Below are 17,659 nucleotides of genomic sequence, written 5' to 3'. Positions count from 1 at the left end.
AAGACAGCTTCACACAGCAAAGAATTAGCTGGCCCAACATATCAATAGCGCTGAGGCTGAAAAACTGGTGTAAAGGTTCAGGGCATGGACTTTGTATTTAGACTGCATGGGTTTGTATTCAGCTTCATACTTGCTAGCTGTGTGACCTTGGCTAAGTTACTTAACCTCTCTGTGGCCCATCTGCAATTAAGGCTGATGCAGTCCTACCTCATAGGACTGTTAAGAGATTTAAATATTCAACATCAGTGAAGCATTGGAACAGTATCTGGCACAGCAGACATGTGTTTAGAGAGGCATCTGGTACAGTGGTGGAGTCAGTTCCCCAACCAGCCTGCCTGGGCGTGAATCCTCCATCTGCCTCTTACCAGCTTTGCGACTTTGGGCAAGTCGCTTAAACAGTCTTGACTCAGGTTCCTTATGAGTAAAATGAAGATAATAATAGTATCTATCATTAAGATAAGATAAGTGATTAGAACAATAACTCTTACATCATAAAAACTATATAAGTACCAGCTGTCATCACTGTTACTATTATTCACTTATTCATTCATTAAACAAGTATCTGGGCCTCCTGTGTCCGAAGGGGTGGAGTCACTTGCTTTACATCTAGTATTAGACAGCAGAGTCGGGATTAGGACCACTGACTCAGGAAAGGACAGCTCTGTCCAGTATGATCGTTTACGACTCTCTGCCTCTTGGCAGTAGAAAGCTGAGGGATCTATCATTCTGGGTAATTATTACTTTGGAGGCAATGTGGAGAGAGGTACCATGACCTACCGTGTCACTTAGCAACTAAATACCTCCAATTCTGCTTTTGAAAATTTAGGAGACTGACGGTGGTTCAGGGAGGAAAACCAGCAGATGCTGGAGGTATTGAGATCAGAGTAGTCAACAATGAAAAAGTGATTTTAATTTCTTTTATTATTATTGAAGGAGGTATTTCTTTAAAAGGCCCTGTCTGTGGTCATTGTGCTGGTCCAGTTTAGTTCACCGTGGTGATAGTAGTACTTTCTGAAAAGTTGTTTTTTTCATTTTGAGATGTAAAAGATAAGTCTGATATATGTATACATATAGCTGATTCACTTTGTTGTACAACAGAAACTAACACAATATTGTAAAGCAATTATACACCGATACAGATATAAAAAACAATAAAGGCCATTGAAATGACACCAGCATTTTAAAAAAATGTTTGAGCTTTGTGTGAGCTTATAGCTTTAGTAGACATAACCTTAACTGGGGTCATTTTCCAATGGTGGTTAACATGCTTGCTTAAATGGCTTTAAAAACGGTCATTTTAGATGGCTTTGTTAATTAGATTCTTTTTGATGACTCATGTTGGAGAAATAGGGCTCTCATTGTGAAGTAAAGCAAGACCTGGGTTTGCAAACCTGCAAGCCAGCCTACCGTTAGCCAGGTATGACTGTGCCTAAGTGGTCGTCTCTTTGCGATCAAGAACTCAGCAAGCACAAAATAAGTGAAGTAGCAAATTATTTGGAGACCTTTCCAACCTGCATCTGACCTTCTTGATTCATGTGCAGAAGTAATTCCCTGTGGAAATTGCTGGGCCTTTTATCTGTGTTGCTATTAAAACACTGGTTGAAATGAGGTGGCACAGGCTGCATTGTTGATGGGTTACCGTGGGGTGGGAGCTGTTGTTTTATTCGACAGATGAGAAATAGATGAAAATGACCTTCTGTCTCCCCTGTAAGAATTTTGCTTGTTAAGTGACAGTCACCAGCACGGCAGAGTTTTAACGTGGTATAGGAATTTGTGCTATTCTTAGCAAGATATTAAATGAGAGTTTGCAGGCTTTTCTTGTTATAAAATAGGGAATGTAAGAGTGTTTTATATTCTCTGATTTCTGTGCCCAGGGCAATAGCTGTCCAACTTGAGGAGGAATGAGGGCATAGTTCTAGCAGGAAATTCAGAGCTGAGTGTAGTCTATCCATCAGTGTCCCATGCATCAAGGTATTACTGGCCTGTAGGATTGCTCTTTGATTCTCTCCTGGCTTTATTTCCATTGTTCTGTCCAGTGGAGTAAGGTTAGCTTTCTTCATAGCTCCTTTGTGCTTCCTCAGTTTGGCCCACTATCTATTTTTTTTGCCTCTGACCATCCTCCTCCCTTCGGGTAGGCCTTAAACTTAAAACTTACAGGGAAATTCTGAGGATGAGTATGATTTAAAGCAGTGCTTCTCAAACTTCAAGGTGCATCAGCATCACCTGAAGAGTTTGAAAAAATACAAATGCCTGGGCATCATTCCCAGAGATTCTGATCCAGTAGGTCTGGGGTGGGCCTGAGAATTTGCATTTCTACCAAATGCCCATGTCCAAGACCAAACTTTGAGAAGCTCTTGTGTGATATTATGATTTATAATAAGAAATATAAATATATTTAGTCGTCCCTATTTCTGGCACAGCTAAAACCCTTGGAATTTCCTGTGATGAAACCAGTAAAGGTGTCTCTTGTTGTGTTAATGCGTGACTTATGGGTCCCATCAAAGGATGGGGCCTGGTTGCCAGTGGAGCCAACCATGTGATTAGAGGCTTAGAACTTTTAGTCCCACCCCTGACCTCCTGGGAGGGGAGAAAGTCTGAAGATTGAGTGCAGTCACCAGTAGTTTAATCAATCATGCCTATGTAATGAAGCCTCCATAAAAACTCAAAAGGATGGGTTTTGAGAGCTTTCAGGTTGGTGAACCAGAATGTTTCCACATGTCACCATGCTAGACCCCAAACTCCAGAGGGGCAGAAGTCCCTTTGTTTGGAGCCTCACCCTATGTGTCTCTTCATCTGGCTGTTGATTCTTGTCCCTTAATATCTTTTGTGATAAACCAGTAATCTAGTGAGTAAAAGGGTTTCCTAAGTTCTCTGAGCCACTCTAGCAAATTAATCAAACCAAAGAGGGGGTTGTGGGAAGCTTTGATCTATAACCAGACAATCAGAAGCACAGGTGACAACCTAGACTTGCAGTTGGCATCTGAAGTGGAGGGCTGTCTTGGGACTGAGCCCTCAGCTTGTTGGAATCTGATGCTCTCAGAATTGAGCCAAATTGTAAGACACCCAGCAGGTGTTGGAGAATTGGTGACACTGTGTGAGAAAAGCCCACCCACATTGTATTTGGATCTAGAACTCTTCTTACCTTGTGTAATTGAACCTGGGCAAACTCACCTCTTTGGAACAGTCTCTTCAATTGTTAGTCAATTGCATTTGCTGAGCACCTGCAAAGGAATGCAAAGGGATATGCCCCTGAAATGACTCCACCAAAGGTCCTGCACTCTGTAAAGTCTTCTGTTTAAGGAAAAGCACAAGCTATATATTTCAGGAAGAGGTACCCACTCAAAGCCAAGGACTGAGGAGACTAGAGTCCAGGGGTGATTGATGGAGGGATGTTAACATTTGGTGGTTCAAGAAAGAAAACTAAGATTTATTTCGGGTCTACCCCATGCCAGCGTTGTGGTTGGTATTTGTCGTGTTAATTCGTTGAATCTTCACAGAAACCCTGAGAGGTGGAGATTACCCTCTCCCTTTCATAAATGAGGAAACTGAGGCTCTTAAGACTTGAATTAGTGGCTGGACCAATAATTCAAACTCAGGGTTTCTTCTCTTGGGAGCCCAAGCTATTTTCATTGTGCCATGTTGCTTCCCAGCATAGCACATGACTCACCTGAGTACTGGGTTGACGTTTGTTGAATTAAAACATCTGATGATTAAGTCAGTGAGGGAACGTTTCCAGGAAATGATAACATAGAAACAGTTCTTAACCATCCTGCAATTAATTCTTGTTATTACTTATTGAGCATCTATTATATACCAGGTACTGTGATAAGCATTTTATGTACCTTATACCACTTATTTAAAAATAAACTAAAAGGTAATTATTAACTCCATTATATATGATGAAATTTAGAGAGGGTGAATGATCACCCTGAGGTTGGGAGTGGAATCAGGATTCCAAATTGCAGCTTTTAGTCTCCAAAGCAGGACTTTTTGAGTTCTTGTATGCCGGCTTGATCTGCTAGCATGGCAATGAGCAGTTACTTCTTTTCCTTCCCATTGTTACTACCCATTTCTTCCCAGACAATGAGATTCATTAGCTATGGATTTCAAGTCATAGGAAATAAGATTGTGAAAGTTAGTCACCAGTTACCATGCCAATATAAACATCCTCACACCCACTCCATCATTATCACGTTAGAAAAAGCAAAAGCAATAACAGCAGCAAAGGCCAAAAATACGACATTAACAGAAATAGATGTGTTGCTGTCATGCGGGCCAGATGACATGGAGTAAGGACTAGATCCAGTTCCCAGGCCTTATTCCCTTCCCCCTCCCTGCTTACACTTATTCTTCAGTCCTTCCTCATGCACAAATGGCTTCATTCAAAATCACTAAGTAGTCAGTATTTCAGCTGGTATGTCAAAGTTCTTAGCATTTATGGATTTTAGAGATTCCTTTGAAGGCCTCTTTTTGTACCTGATGAGCTGGTTTCAGACATCTCTCTTCTGGACTCCAATATTTTTCTGTAATGATAAATTTTGAGTCCACCTATGCAATTGAAAGACAAGAGTCCCATTCAGGCTAGTGTTCCAGGTTATTGTCTTGAGGAAACGCTCTTGGATGTGCGTATTCTTGACAGTTGACTGCAGGACAGTGAGCTGTAGGGGAAGATAGATTTAGGGTCTGTATGTTCCTGCTCTGTACTCCAGGCACTTTCACACAGGATCCCATTTCCCCAGCAACCCAGGGAGGTGAGCAGGTGTTTCTCCTTTTGTCAGACTAGCAGAAATGGAAGGCAAAGAAGTAAAGTAATTTGCCTCTAAGTGACTGAGCTGGAATTTGAACCCAGGAGGGTATAGCTCTGTAGCCCGCATCTTTATTTCCTTATCAGATAATATGATGGGTGCACAAGTCACTGCGTTCACCGATCAGGATTTGCTGGGCTACGCCTAATGTGGGAAGCAGAAGATTCAACTTCTGAGCTCCTTCTCTGCCTTTTTAGACTCTAATTGCTGTATCTCATTAATGTCTTGGAAGTGAGAGGGTGTCTCTGGACTGCTTTGAGCTCTCAATGCCAATGTTGGGTGTGTTAATAACCTTCCCCCCAAACCCACCAGTGTAGCTGCCTGACTTAACGAGCATTTCATTCTCATCAGATGGCTGCCAAGTGGGGAATTAGGATCATTAGACTCCTGATTTTGTTTTAAGGGAAATTCATATAACGTCTTTTTTTTTTTTTCTTCAAAAGAAAAAAAAAAGGAAGAAATTAAGCGGCATTAAAATAAGCAGCAGTGAGGCATAATCTTAATGGATATTGAATTTCAGGCGCTATCTGGTTTAAAAACAGGGATTGGAAGGGGCTTCTACTTCCTCAGTTTTTCCTGTGGGTACCTATGAAATCTGGGGTGCAGGGTAGCCAGGGAGGGAGTAGAGTTAAAGAAGCGGTGAGGGGAGAGAGGGAGAGAGAATGTTATAGTCTATATTCAGAAAATGGGCTTTTTATACATAAGCAACTCTTTTTTTTTTTTTTTTTTTTTGGCCGGCCGTGCGGCATGCGGGATCTTAGTTCCCTGACCAGGGATCGAACCCGCGTCCCCTGAAGTGGAAGTACGGACTCTTAACCACTGCACTGCCAGGGAGGTGCAACTCCTCCCTTATCTATAAGGTTGCTTATAGATAAGCAACTCTTTTGATCTATCCCTGCTCTTAAAATAAAATCGGTGAATAATCTAACCAGCTTACCTAAAGAAGAAATCAAAACCAATGTTTATGTCCATGGAGTTTGACAACATATGGTAAATTAAAACACGAACTGCAATAAAAGATAGAAAGTCTTAGTAGCATGCTTCTCAAAGGTCTCAGTTGTAGCAGTATCACCTGGGAACTTGTTAGGAATAAAAATTCTCTAGTGCCCACTCAAGACCTACTGAATCAGAAACTAGGGGTAAGACCCCCAAACTGTTTTAAAAGCCCTGATGAACTTTTGCTGGGAATTAAGAGTACAGAAACAAACATAGGTTTGAAGGTAGAGTCTTCTTTAAATTCCAGTTTATTATCTGGAATTCTGCATTGAACGAAGTCAGTTTGGATAGACCCACAAACTACCAACAGAGGGCAATGATTTTTAAATGATTACGAAAAGGAAAATGATTCATATTCTTTCTTTATCTCTAAGCTTTGATACAACTGCAGAAGTGGCAACTTACTTATTTTTCTTCTTGAGTTTAGGAGTCCATTATCCTGTGCAAGTTGTTTATTAGAAGGTGGGGTGCATTTTCTAACAGAAATAATTTTATGAATAATGACCAACTTCCTAGAGAAGCCCACAAGTCTGTTTAACCCACCAATTATTAAAAGTATGGTGGTGAGGGTCTAACAGCTCTGCAGAAGCTGGTCACCTGGAATTCCAGAGATGCCCTTCTAACCAAAGGACAGGCTCTTCCCTTCTTCACTTCCTTTTGGTAGCAGGAAGATTAGGTGCACCTGTCGTAGATGTCCCAAAGAGATAGAGATGGGAGGGGGGAGGGGATTGTGACAGATGGCTCTCAAGACCAGGATGCTGTGAGGAGAATGGGGAGCTAGAGAGCCAGTTACATGTCGCAGAGAATAGCCAGGAGCTTAGGACCTGTGGCTCCCTGCTCAACACACTTCTTAGTTCCAGACTCACTCCTTGACCGTCTGCTTTCTGTCCCACCAAAGATCCTAGGGGTTGCGATGCCTACTTCCTTTGCCATTGCTCTTAATGTGTTGCTTCTGACTAGGGCTTCCTTCTATCTAGCGTTCATAGAATAGAACAGTCTCTCAATTTCTCTTCTCTCTTGCCTTTTGAGAAACTGTGAATTTTATCCTAAATGCTGAAAGATAGCTGACTAGAAATAAAAAGTATCCTTATTAATGCTTATCCTTCCCTCACTCCATCCTGTGATTACTATTACCACCCTGATGATCTACTCTTTCTCACCTCTCCTCTCTTTTCCTTTTCTTGTCACTTTGATCTGCTGGAGGAAAGTTAAGAAAAGAATAAAGGGAGAAAAGAATAAGAAATAAACCCGGAAAGATGTTCTTGAAATGAAGGGCATAAATTCTTGGGTCGAAAGGGCTTATTGAAAGCCTAGCACAATGGATGAAAACTGAACCACAGCAAAAGGTACATCCTTATGAATTTGCAGAACATTGTGAAAAAAAAGAGCTTCTAGAGAGAAAAAAACAGGTTCACTGTGAAAGATGAAGGATTTGAATGCTTTTGACTTCTCAACAGCAAGACAATGGGCAATGCTTCCAAAATTCTGTGAGAAATGATTTCTAATCTAGAATTCTACATCCAGACAAGGTATTAACTGAGTACGAGTCAACATATTAGGTTTCAAAGGTTTTGCTCCCTTATAGCCTTTCTCAGAAAGCTATTAGAGGATGTCTTCAACCAACAGAAACAAGTAAACCAAGACACCAGAAGACACGGGGTGCAGAAATTGAGGGCTCTAACTGGAATAAGTGGAGTGACTTCCCAGGATACTGGAGTGGAGACAGCTGGCATTAGATCAGTTCAGAAGCCTCCAGGGAGGACTTCTTTATGGAAATGGAGTGGATAGACCAACTAATGTGTTTTAATATGTTAAGAAGAAACTTATTTATCTGTGGGAGAGTTTGGAGTCAAATTAGCCACAGGTAAGCTAAGCAAATGAAAAGACAAAGTCTGTTATTAGAAAACATTGCAGGAAAGGAAAAGTAACCGCAGTCATCACATGAAAAGTAATTACATGACGTAGATGTGACTAGCATTCATCTAGTTATAATATAAGCACAGATAATTGTCTCACCAAGATGGTGATATAAATATCCTGGGGGCAATGGGAAAAGGAGTGGGGTTTGAGTATGAGATTGGAAGTAAGGGATGGGGTAGTAGGAGGAAGCTAAATTCTCAGAGGTGGGTGGATGATGCCTGAAACTGAAGCATCAGCGCACAGTGATTTGAGCATGATGTTCAGATGTGGCGATCAATAGCAGAGCAATCAGCTAATTGAAAGTGGCTGCTTCTGCAGAACAGGAAATTGACAAGGAAGAAGGCTGAGAGGACTAAGGATTTAACACAATGTCTTGGCCATTTAAATGACGTGTATGTATAATGTATACAAAAAGAAACACAAAATTTTCTAAAGAGAAATGAAAACTTTTGCTGCCCTTCCCCCCAAATTCCATACAGCAATTTCTAATTAAGGGTCAGAGAATACTGTCTTATTTTTCTCTGGGTAGGACCCAGAGCTCTTGGTGTGATACAATATTAACTCTTAACCACTCAAAGAAAGAAACCTGCTCTTATCCAAATCAGCATTTTGCCTTGGCGTTGGTAAAGGTCTTCTTACTTCTTTCCCAGCTTGGAAGGACCTAACTAATCCACACTGAGAGTCATCCAGGGCATCCTCTTCACTGGGGTTCAGTTATGGCCAGTGACACAGCGACGTTACAATCTCCCTCTCTCCCTCCCCATACCACACTCAAATATCTGTTGAAGTCGTAGATGGACTTTAGGTCTTCCCTTCCGGTTAGGTTTTGAGTATTTAAAGGCATAATGCCTCATGTATAGATATCAGTAAACAAAATATACACATTCAGAGCATATAACCCTACTTCACATAAAATTAGAGAAGGGACACTGAAAGCGGAATTACCCGTTTTTAATAATAAGAACATTTCATAATAGTAATAATAATTGAATAAGGCCCTCCTGAGGAGCCTTAACCTTCTGAATGCCTCAGAAACAAAGTAGGGTGGGAGCAGCCCTGGGCTGTACATGATGGACGTGGCATCACTGCCTTAACTGTGTGACCAGCACCCCAGCGTCTCAGACCCGCACCTGGTTCTCAGATCATGGACAAGAGAGCTATTCTTACTGTATTGATTTGGTGTAACTCGTTTTTTAAGCTTAAGATTCAATCAATTTTTGGCAGCCATTCTAAAAAAAGGCGCCTCTACTCTGCATTCTTGACTTCTGGTTCACCGTGGACTGGAAAACAGAGCTGAGGCAGGAGTGCCATGCAGGCTTGTTGAGTTACGGTCAGACTCACTGGGAACAAGGCTGGTCCTGACCGCACTCGGTGGCATTACTGGGCTGGAGGAGCAGCTTCGATCCCGTCTTGTGTGAGGTTATTTCTGAGCTTAGAAGAGCTGTGTCTGCGTTATTCAGGCTTGACGACTTCTGCTTTTCATCTGGTTCCTTTTGTTCAGATTGGCACCACTCCTGGCGCCTTTCCAGAGCTGGCAGTCCTCTTTCCCATCCTTGTTTGCAATTCTTGTTGGGTGGATTCGTGTCCTCGGTTTTCCAGGCAGCCGTGTCCAGTGCTACTGGGCAGATTTAACCGAAGATTTCCTTCCCTTCCTTCTAGAGCTATGCCTTTATTATTTTTCCCTCCCTTAGTCTGTCAGCCAAGCCTGAGTAAGATTATTTGAAAGAAATGATTGGGGTGTATCCATACAATGGGTTATATTCATCAGTAAGAAGGAATAAACTATGGATACATGCAGCAGCATGAATGGACCTTGGACATTCTGCTAAGTGGAAAAAGCCAGTCTCAAAAGGTCACATACTGCATGATCCTGTTTATATAATGTTCTTGAAATGACATAATTATAAAAAAAGGAGAAGAGATTAGTGGTTTCTGGGGGGGAGTGATTATAAAGGGGTAGTAGAAGGGGATGGCTGTGGTGATAGAACAGTTCTGTATTTTGAATGTGGTACTCAGTACATGAATCTACACATGTGACACTGTGACACAGAATTATACATACACTTTACGGCAATGTGAATCTTCTGGTTTTTATATTACGCTCTAGTTATATAAGCTGTAACCAGTGAGGAAACTGGCTAAAGGGTACACACATGGAATCTCTCTGTACTATCTTTACAGCTTTCTGTGAATTTATAATTATTTTAAAATAAAACTTTAAAAAAAAAACTTGCTATATGCAACAACATGGATAAATCTCAAAATAATTATGCTGAATGAATAAGCCAGTCAGAAAAGGAAACAGAAAAAATACAGATAATTAGACTACATCAAATCTAAAAACTTTAATGCTGCAAACCATACCATCAAGGAAGTGAAAAGACAACTGACATGATGTGAGAAAATATTTGCAAATCATGTATCTGATAAAGGATTTATATCCAGAATATGTAAAGAACTCTTATAACTCAATAATAAAAAGAAAAACCCAACTGAAAACCGAGCACAGGATTTGAGTGGACATTCTCCAAGAAGACATGCCAGTGGTTATTAAGCACATGAAAAGATGTTTAACATCATCAGTCATGTGAGAAATGCAAAGCAAAGCTACAGAAAGAGAACAGTTCACACTCACTAGGATGGCAATAATCAAAAAGACAGATAATAACAAGTGTTGATAAGGATATGGAGACATTTGGGACCCTCATACCCCACTGGTGGGAATGTAAAATGGTGCAGCTGCTTTGGAAGATACTATGACAGTTCTTCAAAATGTTAAACATAGTTACCATATAACACAGTAATTTTACTCCGAGAGAATTGAAAACATGTTCATACAAAAACTTGCACAGCAGTGTTCATAGCAGCATTGTTCATCAGTGGAAAGGTCCCAATGCCCATGAACTGATGAATGAATGAATGAAATATGGAATATCCATACTATCCTTAATATTGTGAACATTCGTCAACGATAAAAAGGAATAAAGTACTGATGTGTGCTACAACGTGGACGAACCTTGAAAACGTTATGCTAAATGAAAGAAGCTACTCACAGGAAGCCACAGGTATTATTTAATTTATAGGAAATATCCAGAATAGGGAAGTCGAAAGGGACAGAACGTGGATTTGCAGTTGCCTAGGATTAGGGGATTAGGGAGGAAATGGGGAATGACTGATAAATGGGTATAGGAATTTCTTTTGGGGGGGGCATGAAAATATTCTAAACTTAGATTGTGCTGATGGTTGCACAACTCTGTAAATGTACTAAAAGCCATTGAACTGTACATTTTAAATGAATGTATTTTATGATGTTTAAAAAGAATATATACTGTCTGATTACATTTATATAAAATTCTTGAAAATGCAAGCTAATCTATGGTGACAGAAAACATCAGTTGCTTGGAGATGGGAGGCGGAGGGGGAGGGATTATAAATGCACGTGACAAAACTTTTAGCGGTGATGGATATGTGTGGCGGGCCGCTTCCGACCAGCAGAATAACGAGCCGCCACACGCAAGATTCTTCTCGTATCACACTTTATTGGAGCACAGCTTGGTTGAAAAAAGATGGAAGGAAGACCCTACGCAGCAGAATATGGCAGGCTTTATACTGGCCAGTGGGTCCACACAACAGCCCTGGATTGGTGTGTGTCAGTACATGTGACACTTCATTGCTACGCCTACAATCCACGGGATGCACGCGTGGCGCCTTATGCGGCACTCCTGGGTAGTGCAAGCAATATGCAACAATGTAACTTTGCCTCCTTCTGGACCAAGAATCCAGCTCCTTCCTGGCGGCGTCCCACAGATATGTTACTACCTGGATTGTGGTGATTGTCTTATGGGTGTCTACATATGTCAAAGCTTATCAAATGGTATACGTCAACATGTAAAGTTCATTGTATGTCAGTAGTAACTCATTTTTGGGCTTCCCTGGTGGCACAGTGGTTGAGAGTCCACCTGCCGATGCAGGGGACACGGGTTTGTGCCCCGGTCCAGGAAGGTCCCACATGCCACTGAGCGGCTGGGCCCGTGAGCCATGGCCGCTAAGCCTGTGCGTCTGGAGCCTGTGCTCCCCAAAAAAAAAAAGCCAAAAAAAGAAAGAGCCCCGCAACCCACAAAAAAAAAAAAAAAAAAAAAAAATAGTAACTCATTTTTAAAGTAAGGCATAGCAAAAGCATGTGAAATTCACTAACATGACAAATATTTATTGGGTACTGGCATAACATTAGCTCCCCCGGCTGCAATGGCAAGGAAAAGCTGAGTCCAGCCTTCAAGCTATTGTAAGGGCACAGGCAAAGAAAGAAGAATATGATTGCAAAATGGTGTCTATAACACGAGCTCAGTGGAAATACAGATAGTCCCTGACTTAGGATTTTTCGACTTTATAATGGTGTGAAACCGATATGCCTTCAGTAGAGACCGTACTTCCAATTTTGAATTTTGATCTTTTCCTGGGCTAGTGATATGCAGTATGATATGCTCTTGTGATGCTGGGCAGTGGCAGTGAGCTGCAGCACCTAGTCAGCCACGCGATCACAAGGATCAACCATTCTGTTTTTCACTTTTAATACAGAATTCAATAAATTACATAAGATATTTAACACTTTATTATAAAACAGGCTTTGTTTTTCACGACTTTGCCCAACTGTAGGCTAATGTTCGTGTTCTGAGCGCGTTTAAGGTAACTAGGCTAAGCTGTGATGTTTGGTAGGTTAGGTGTATTAAATGCATTTTTGACTTACGATATTTCCAATTTATGATGGGCTTATTGGAATGTAACCCTATTGTAAATCGAGGAAGATCTGTATGCCTGGGGAGTTGCAGTCACCCTCACGGGGACGGATGGAGGGGAGGAGTGTTGGGGAGGCTTCCTGGAAGAGGTAGCACTTGAGCTTAGCATTCAAGGGCAAATGGGGGTTACGTGTAGAATGTGGGGTTTTATGATGACGTAATGGTCCTTCTTCATGACACTAATGTAGGCGGAGCAGCAGTAGCATGTAGTAGGTGCTTGTTACATCTCCAGGGGACCTGATTTTATTCTGTTCATATCAAAGCCATGCTTTTTGCCCCAGGAGCCACATCACAGTGAAGTGGATTGTTGTGTTGACATGCACCTTAACAATAAATACAAAGCAAAGATATAACATCCTTCAGTGCTGTTGGCAGACTTGCTATTATTTAATTATTTGTGATTACATTTTTAAAGTCTGTTTGCTATGTTGTTTGCTGTGTGAGAACCAGGACTGAGTGGCACATTCCCCATCCTGTCTCTGGCAGGTAGTGTAGTTGGCACATAGCAGGGCTTTAAAATGATGGCTTGCTGATAGGTTTGGATTTGGGCTGGTCCAGAGCACCTAACACATTTGACTGAGGGCTTCAGGCATGGTTCAACCTTTTTGTGAAAAAACGTATGCAGTGAAGCAGTCCAGTTCTCCTGTACCCAGCCCCCACTGCTGTCTGTCTCCTACTTCTGGCCCCAGTCATGCCAGCTGCCCCACCCTAGCCCTGCCTCCCACAAGTTTGTCCTAGTGACCTGGTGTTTGGAGACTCTTTCTTTGGGTCCACTTCCAGAGGCTTCATGGGGTGAGGTTCTTCTGAGAAGGTCAGAAGCATCTGCCAATGGGTGGGCAGCTCTGACCATTGGACTGCTCTGAAGAAGCTGGGCGTTCTTGGGCCCTAGTTCATGGACCACTGATGTGTATTTTCCCTCCTCCTCTCTTCTCTAGCACTTCTGTATGCCACCATCTTCGGGAATGTGACAACTATTTTCCAGCAGATGTACGCCAACACCAATAGGTATCATGAGATGCTCAACAGCGTCCGGGACTTCCTGAAGCTCTACCAGGTTCCCAAGGGACTAAGCGAGCGCGTCATGGATTACATCGTGTCTACCTGGTCCATGTCCAGAGGCATCGACACAGAGAAGGTAAGGAGGCGACAGGTTCAGGTAAACCGCTTGTCTCTCGGCTTTCCCGGGGAGACCTGAGGCTCACCTAGGGCAGTGCTTCTCACACCTGACTGCATCTGAATTCTCCTGGGTGTAGTTTTGGAATCCCAGGTCCTACCTCCAAAGATTTTGATTGCTTCCAGATCAGCCTTTCTCAAGAACTGGCAATTAAGAGATATTATTTTAGAAATTGGAAAGGCAGGAGTGTCTCCTGGAGAAGAGACGGACCTGCAGTCTAACTGTCTAGGACAGGATTTCCCAGGCTGGTATGCTGATAAGAATCAGGGCCACCCAGGGTGAGATGGCCAGTGTTACTGATTTTCCTTTCACCTCGGACTCCAAGATGGCACAGAATCGCTGCTGATCCGCTCTTTATTCAAACTTGCGCTATTTTGTTCATCATGGATTTTTCTGCATGAATTTTGATTTTTCAGAGTATTGCCCTAAACTCTGATTTATCTTGATGACTGAGTTTTTAGCATCTCCTTAAATTTTGTGTCCAAGGCTGTTGCCTTACTCTAGTCTTGGCTCTGCTGAGAATCCCATGATATGGTCATTAAAAACAGATTCCCAGCCACAATCCCAGATCTTTGGAATCAGAATTTTGTGGGGAGGAATGGGGTGGAGCGGGGATTGGAAATCTGCATTTTTAACCAATGTCCTATTAGTTAGACGAGCCTGGGAGATACCGACCAAGGGCTTGTGCCTTAATAAGAGTTGACTTCACCAGAGCATCCCTTAGGCTCCTTTTTAGGCATCAGTTTTCCCACCTGTAAAGTGGAAATGGCAATAAATATCTATCATTCTCCAAGAGTTGCATTATTCTAGATGCATTTCAATAAAGTGAAGAAAATTTGGTGGTCCTGGAAAGAATAGAGAAAAGATACAGTGGACTTTCAATTAATCATTTATGAATGATCTCCTTTGTAATATTTGCTATGAGCAAAGATGTAATCCTAGGTTAGTTTTTCTCTGCTTCTCAAGTCTTTTTAATAGCACTTCTCCCTTTAATCACCATTCCTTAAGTACTCAGGGAATACTAATACCTTTCATTGTTAGAATGAGGCAAACAACGATATCACGATTGCAAAAGTACCTTATGACACCTTCAGAGCCAAATTCAGCTGCCTTGGGGATCAGCTCTCCATGCTCCTGGCCTTTCTCCATTGGAAGAGTCAGTTGAGAGTTGACAGTTTAATTGGGGAAATTTAACTGATCCCAACTTAAACGGAACAATACCTTGATTCTATTGAATATCTGCCATAATAACAATAACCAGCTACCCTGTCTTGAAGGTGCATTAAGAGCAGATGTTTGGGCTTCCCTGGTGGCGCAGTGGTTGGGAGTCCGCCTGCCGATGCGGGGGACGCGGGTTCGTGCCCCGGTCCGGGAGGATCCCGCATGCTGCGGAGCGGCTGGGCCCATGGGCCATGGCCGCTGGGCCTGCGCGTCCGGGGCCTGTGCTCCGCAGCGGGAGAGGCCGCAATGGTGAGAGGCCCGTGTACCGCAAAAAAAAAAAAAAGAGCAGATGTTTACTGCACAACTGCACGTGCCTGGCCCTGCATACGCGCTTCACTTAGGCTTCATGACAACCCTGGGAGGCATCCGCTCTTATTTCTATTGAAGGGGTGAGGACACAGCAACCCAATTAATTTTATTAATTGCCCCTGGTCACAGAGTTCAGAATGGCAGAGTCAGGGTTGGAACGCAGTTTTGTCTGACTTCAAAGCTTGTGCTTTTCCTACTATTACTTTTTTGTTGTTGTTTTTAATTCAAAACATGTACTGGAGGGAAGAAGGACGAGTCCAGGTGAAGTTGCCCTCATTTCTCAGACAGGCAGGTCATCGGTTGGGTGGGACTTCATCCCTGGCTTTGCTAACCCCTGGCGCCGCTGTGCCTGTTGTTTCTGCTCTGCCGTCTCAACCAGGTCCCTGTAGCTTCTGTGGGTGCCTGGCAGCTGATGGAGCAGAAAGGAACTTTGATCTCTCAGCCCTGGGGCTCCCTTTCCCAGGGGCCAGGATGCCTTTGTAAATCTGGTTGTTGGGAAAGAAACCCTTTCCTGCCCTCACTGCAGGTCTGGGCTGGGTGGCTGCCCATGGGAGACAGCACCCATCAGCATTGGCCCTCTCTTCCCCTCCCTGCTGTCTCCCTGGAGGGCTCTGGGATTTGCCCCACGTCCTGGTCCAGATGGAAGAGGGACTATTGTGACACTCAGTGCAGAGCCCAGCCCGGCCTGGGGTGGCCGCTATTCCTTGGCAGGCAGCTCCTGGGGAGAAAGCCAGTCCCAAGGTTCTGAGCCCTTCCCTGGTTTCCCTCCCCTCCATTCTAGGTCAGAATGGTCGATGATGACCAGGCGATGTATGTGCGATGGAAGGGTGGGAGTGCTGGGCAGCTACGGGTGTTACCAGTAATTATCTGATGACCTTGAGCACATCATTGGTCCCTCTGAGCCTCAGTTTCCTTGTCTGTGATACATGGAAACTAGATGACTTTTAAGAATAAGGCTGACCTCTAAGGCCCTTTTAGCTCTGACCTCCTGGACTTCAAAGCCTCCCTCAGGCTGACCTGCTGCTCTGCTGTGATAACAATGTCAGACATGGCAGCTCCCATGCATTGAGCCCTGTCCCGCGCCGGGCATCGTACCAGGACTTTCACACAGCAGCTCATGGAATCCTCTGAAGAATTCTATACTCAAGTTAGAAGAAGAAGACTTGGGGAAAGAAGCATAGCTTCAAGCCCACACGACTAGTACATGTGGAAGCCAGGACTTGAATCCAGATCTGCTTGATCCTAAAGCCTGTTCTCGCTTCCATGCTTCATCCTAACCCCCACCCCTCCTCTCCCCCAGGGAGACTCCATGAAATTCTGTGGGGACAGCTCCGTGGGGCCTTCGAAGCCTCAGGGATCAGCAAGAGTGGTCTCTCCTCAAACCAAGTAGAAGGGCAGGTGGCCCGGGAAGGCTGCGGGGTCTTGAGCTGACACCCGCCCTCAGAGAGAGGCGTTCAGGAGCGCCTGCCAGTGTGAAGCCAACAGAAGAATGATGGAGATGCTGATGGCCGTGAGAGTGTAATTTCTCAACTCCAAGTGCCCTCTCCTCTCCACACGTGCTTTCCCGTGGCTCTGGAACAGTGCCCATGAATAAAACGTTATCTCCACACTCTGCCAGCAAAGCCCAGCCCAAGGGGAAGGAAATATTTAAAGGTGAAACCACCTAGAGAACAAATCTTTGTTTCAAACCACTGGGCACGGTTTTGACATGACAAGCAAGTGTTCCCCACTCCCTGGTGTTCTGCTTGGAGAGAAGAGGATCCAACTTAAACCTGCATTTCTACAGGAGTCTTGTTTTACTGAACCTGAAGGAGAAGTACTTAGTGAGCGCTCTGCCTGAGCATTGGCTGTCTGAGTTTTCCTCTGCCTCAGTCAGTCCTCCATCCCCACTCCCAGAGAGCATGCTCACTTCCTTGGCATCCTACAGCCCCAGAGCAAGAACGCAGAGGCACATAGAGGACGGGGACCTGCATTTATTGAGTCCCTGACTGGGGCCAGGTGCTGTCCTGAGGATGTGTACTGGTAGATATAATTTCATTGAATCCTCATAAGGCAACATTAGCAGCATGCTTTTTTATAGAAGAAACTGAAGTGTAGAGCAGTTAAGTCACTTGGAGAGGAAGGAACTGGGATTTCAACTGTTTGACCTCCTCTTTCCAGTGCAGAGCATGGGGCCATGCAGAGGGGTGGGATTGGAGCAGAGCTGTCCTGGGCAAGGTGAGATTTGAGCTGGGTTTTGAAGGAGGCTGAGGGACTTCCAAATTCGGAGGTGAGGGCTTCCCTGGTGGCGCAGTGATTGAGAGTCCGCCTGCTGATGCAGGGGACACGGGTTCGTGCCCCGGTCCGGGAAGATCCCACATGCCGCGGAGCGGCTAGGCCCGTGAGCCATGGCCACTGAGCCTGCGCGTCCGGAGCCTGTGCTCCGCAATGGGAGAGGCCAC

General features: G+C 43.8%; 1 protein-coding gene across 2 annotated transcripts in view; it reads left to right on the top strand.

The window, feature by feature from the left end:
* Positions 1–17,659, top strand: part of KCNH1 (potassium voltage-gated channel subfamily H member 1) — a 423,297-nt gene that overhangs the window by 286,809 nt on the left and 118,829 nt on the right. For both annotated transcript variants that reach the window (XM_027082909.1, XM_027082908.1), the window contains exon 8: positions 13,450–13,649. In XM_027082909.1, coding sequence (XP_026938710.1) covers positions 13,450–13,649 — 200 coding nt within the window. The remainder of the gene's footprint in view (positions 1–13,449; positions 13,650–17,659) is intronic.

This window comes from Aethalodelphis obliquidens, unplaced genomic scaffold, assembly GCF_003676395.1.
Source record: "Aethalodelphis obliquidens isolate GAN/ISIS:26980383/991018 unplaced genomic scaffold, ASM367639v1 scaffold48, whole genome shotgun sequence".
NCBI classification, from domain to species: Eukaryota; Metazoa; Chordata; class Mammalia; order Artiodactyla; family Delphinidae; genus Aethalodelphis; species Aethalodelphis obliquidens.
This window is presented reverse-complemented; position numbering and strand designations above follow the sequence as displayed.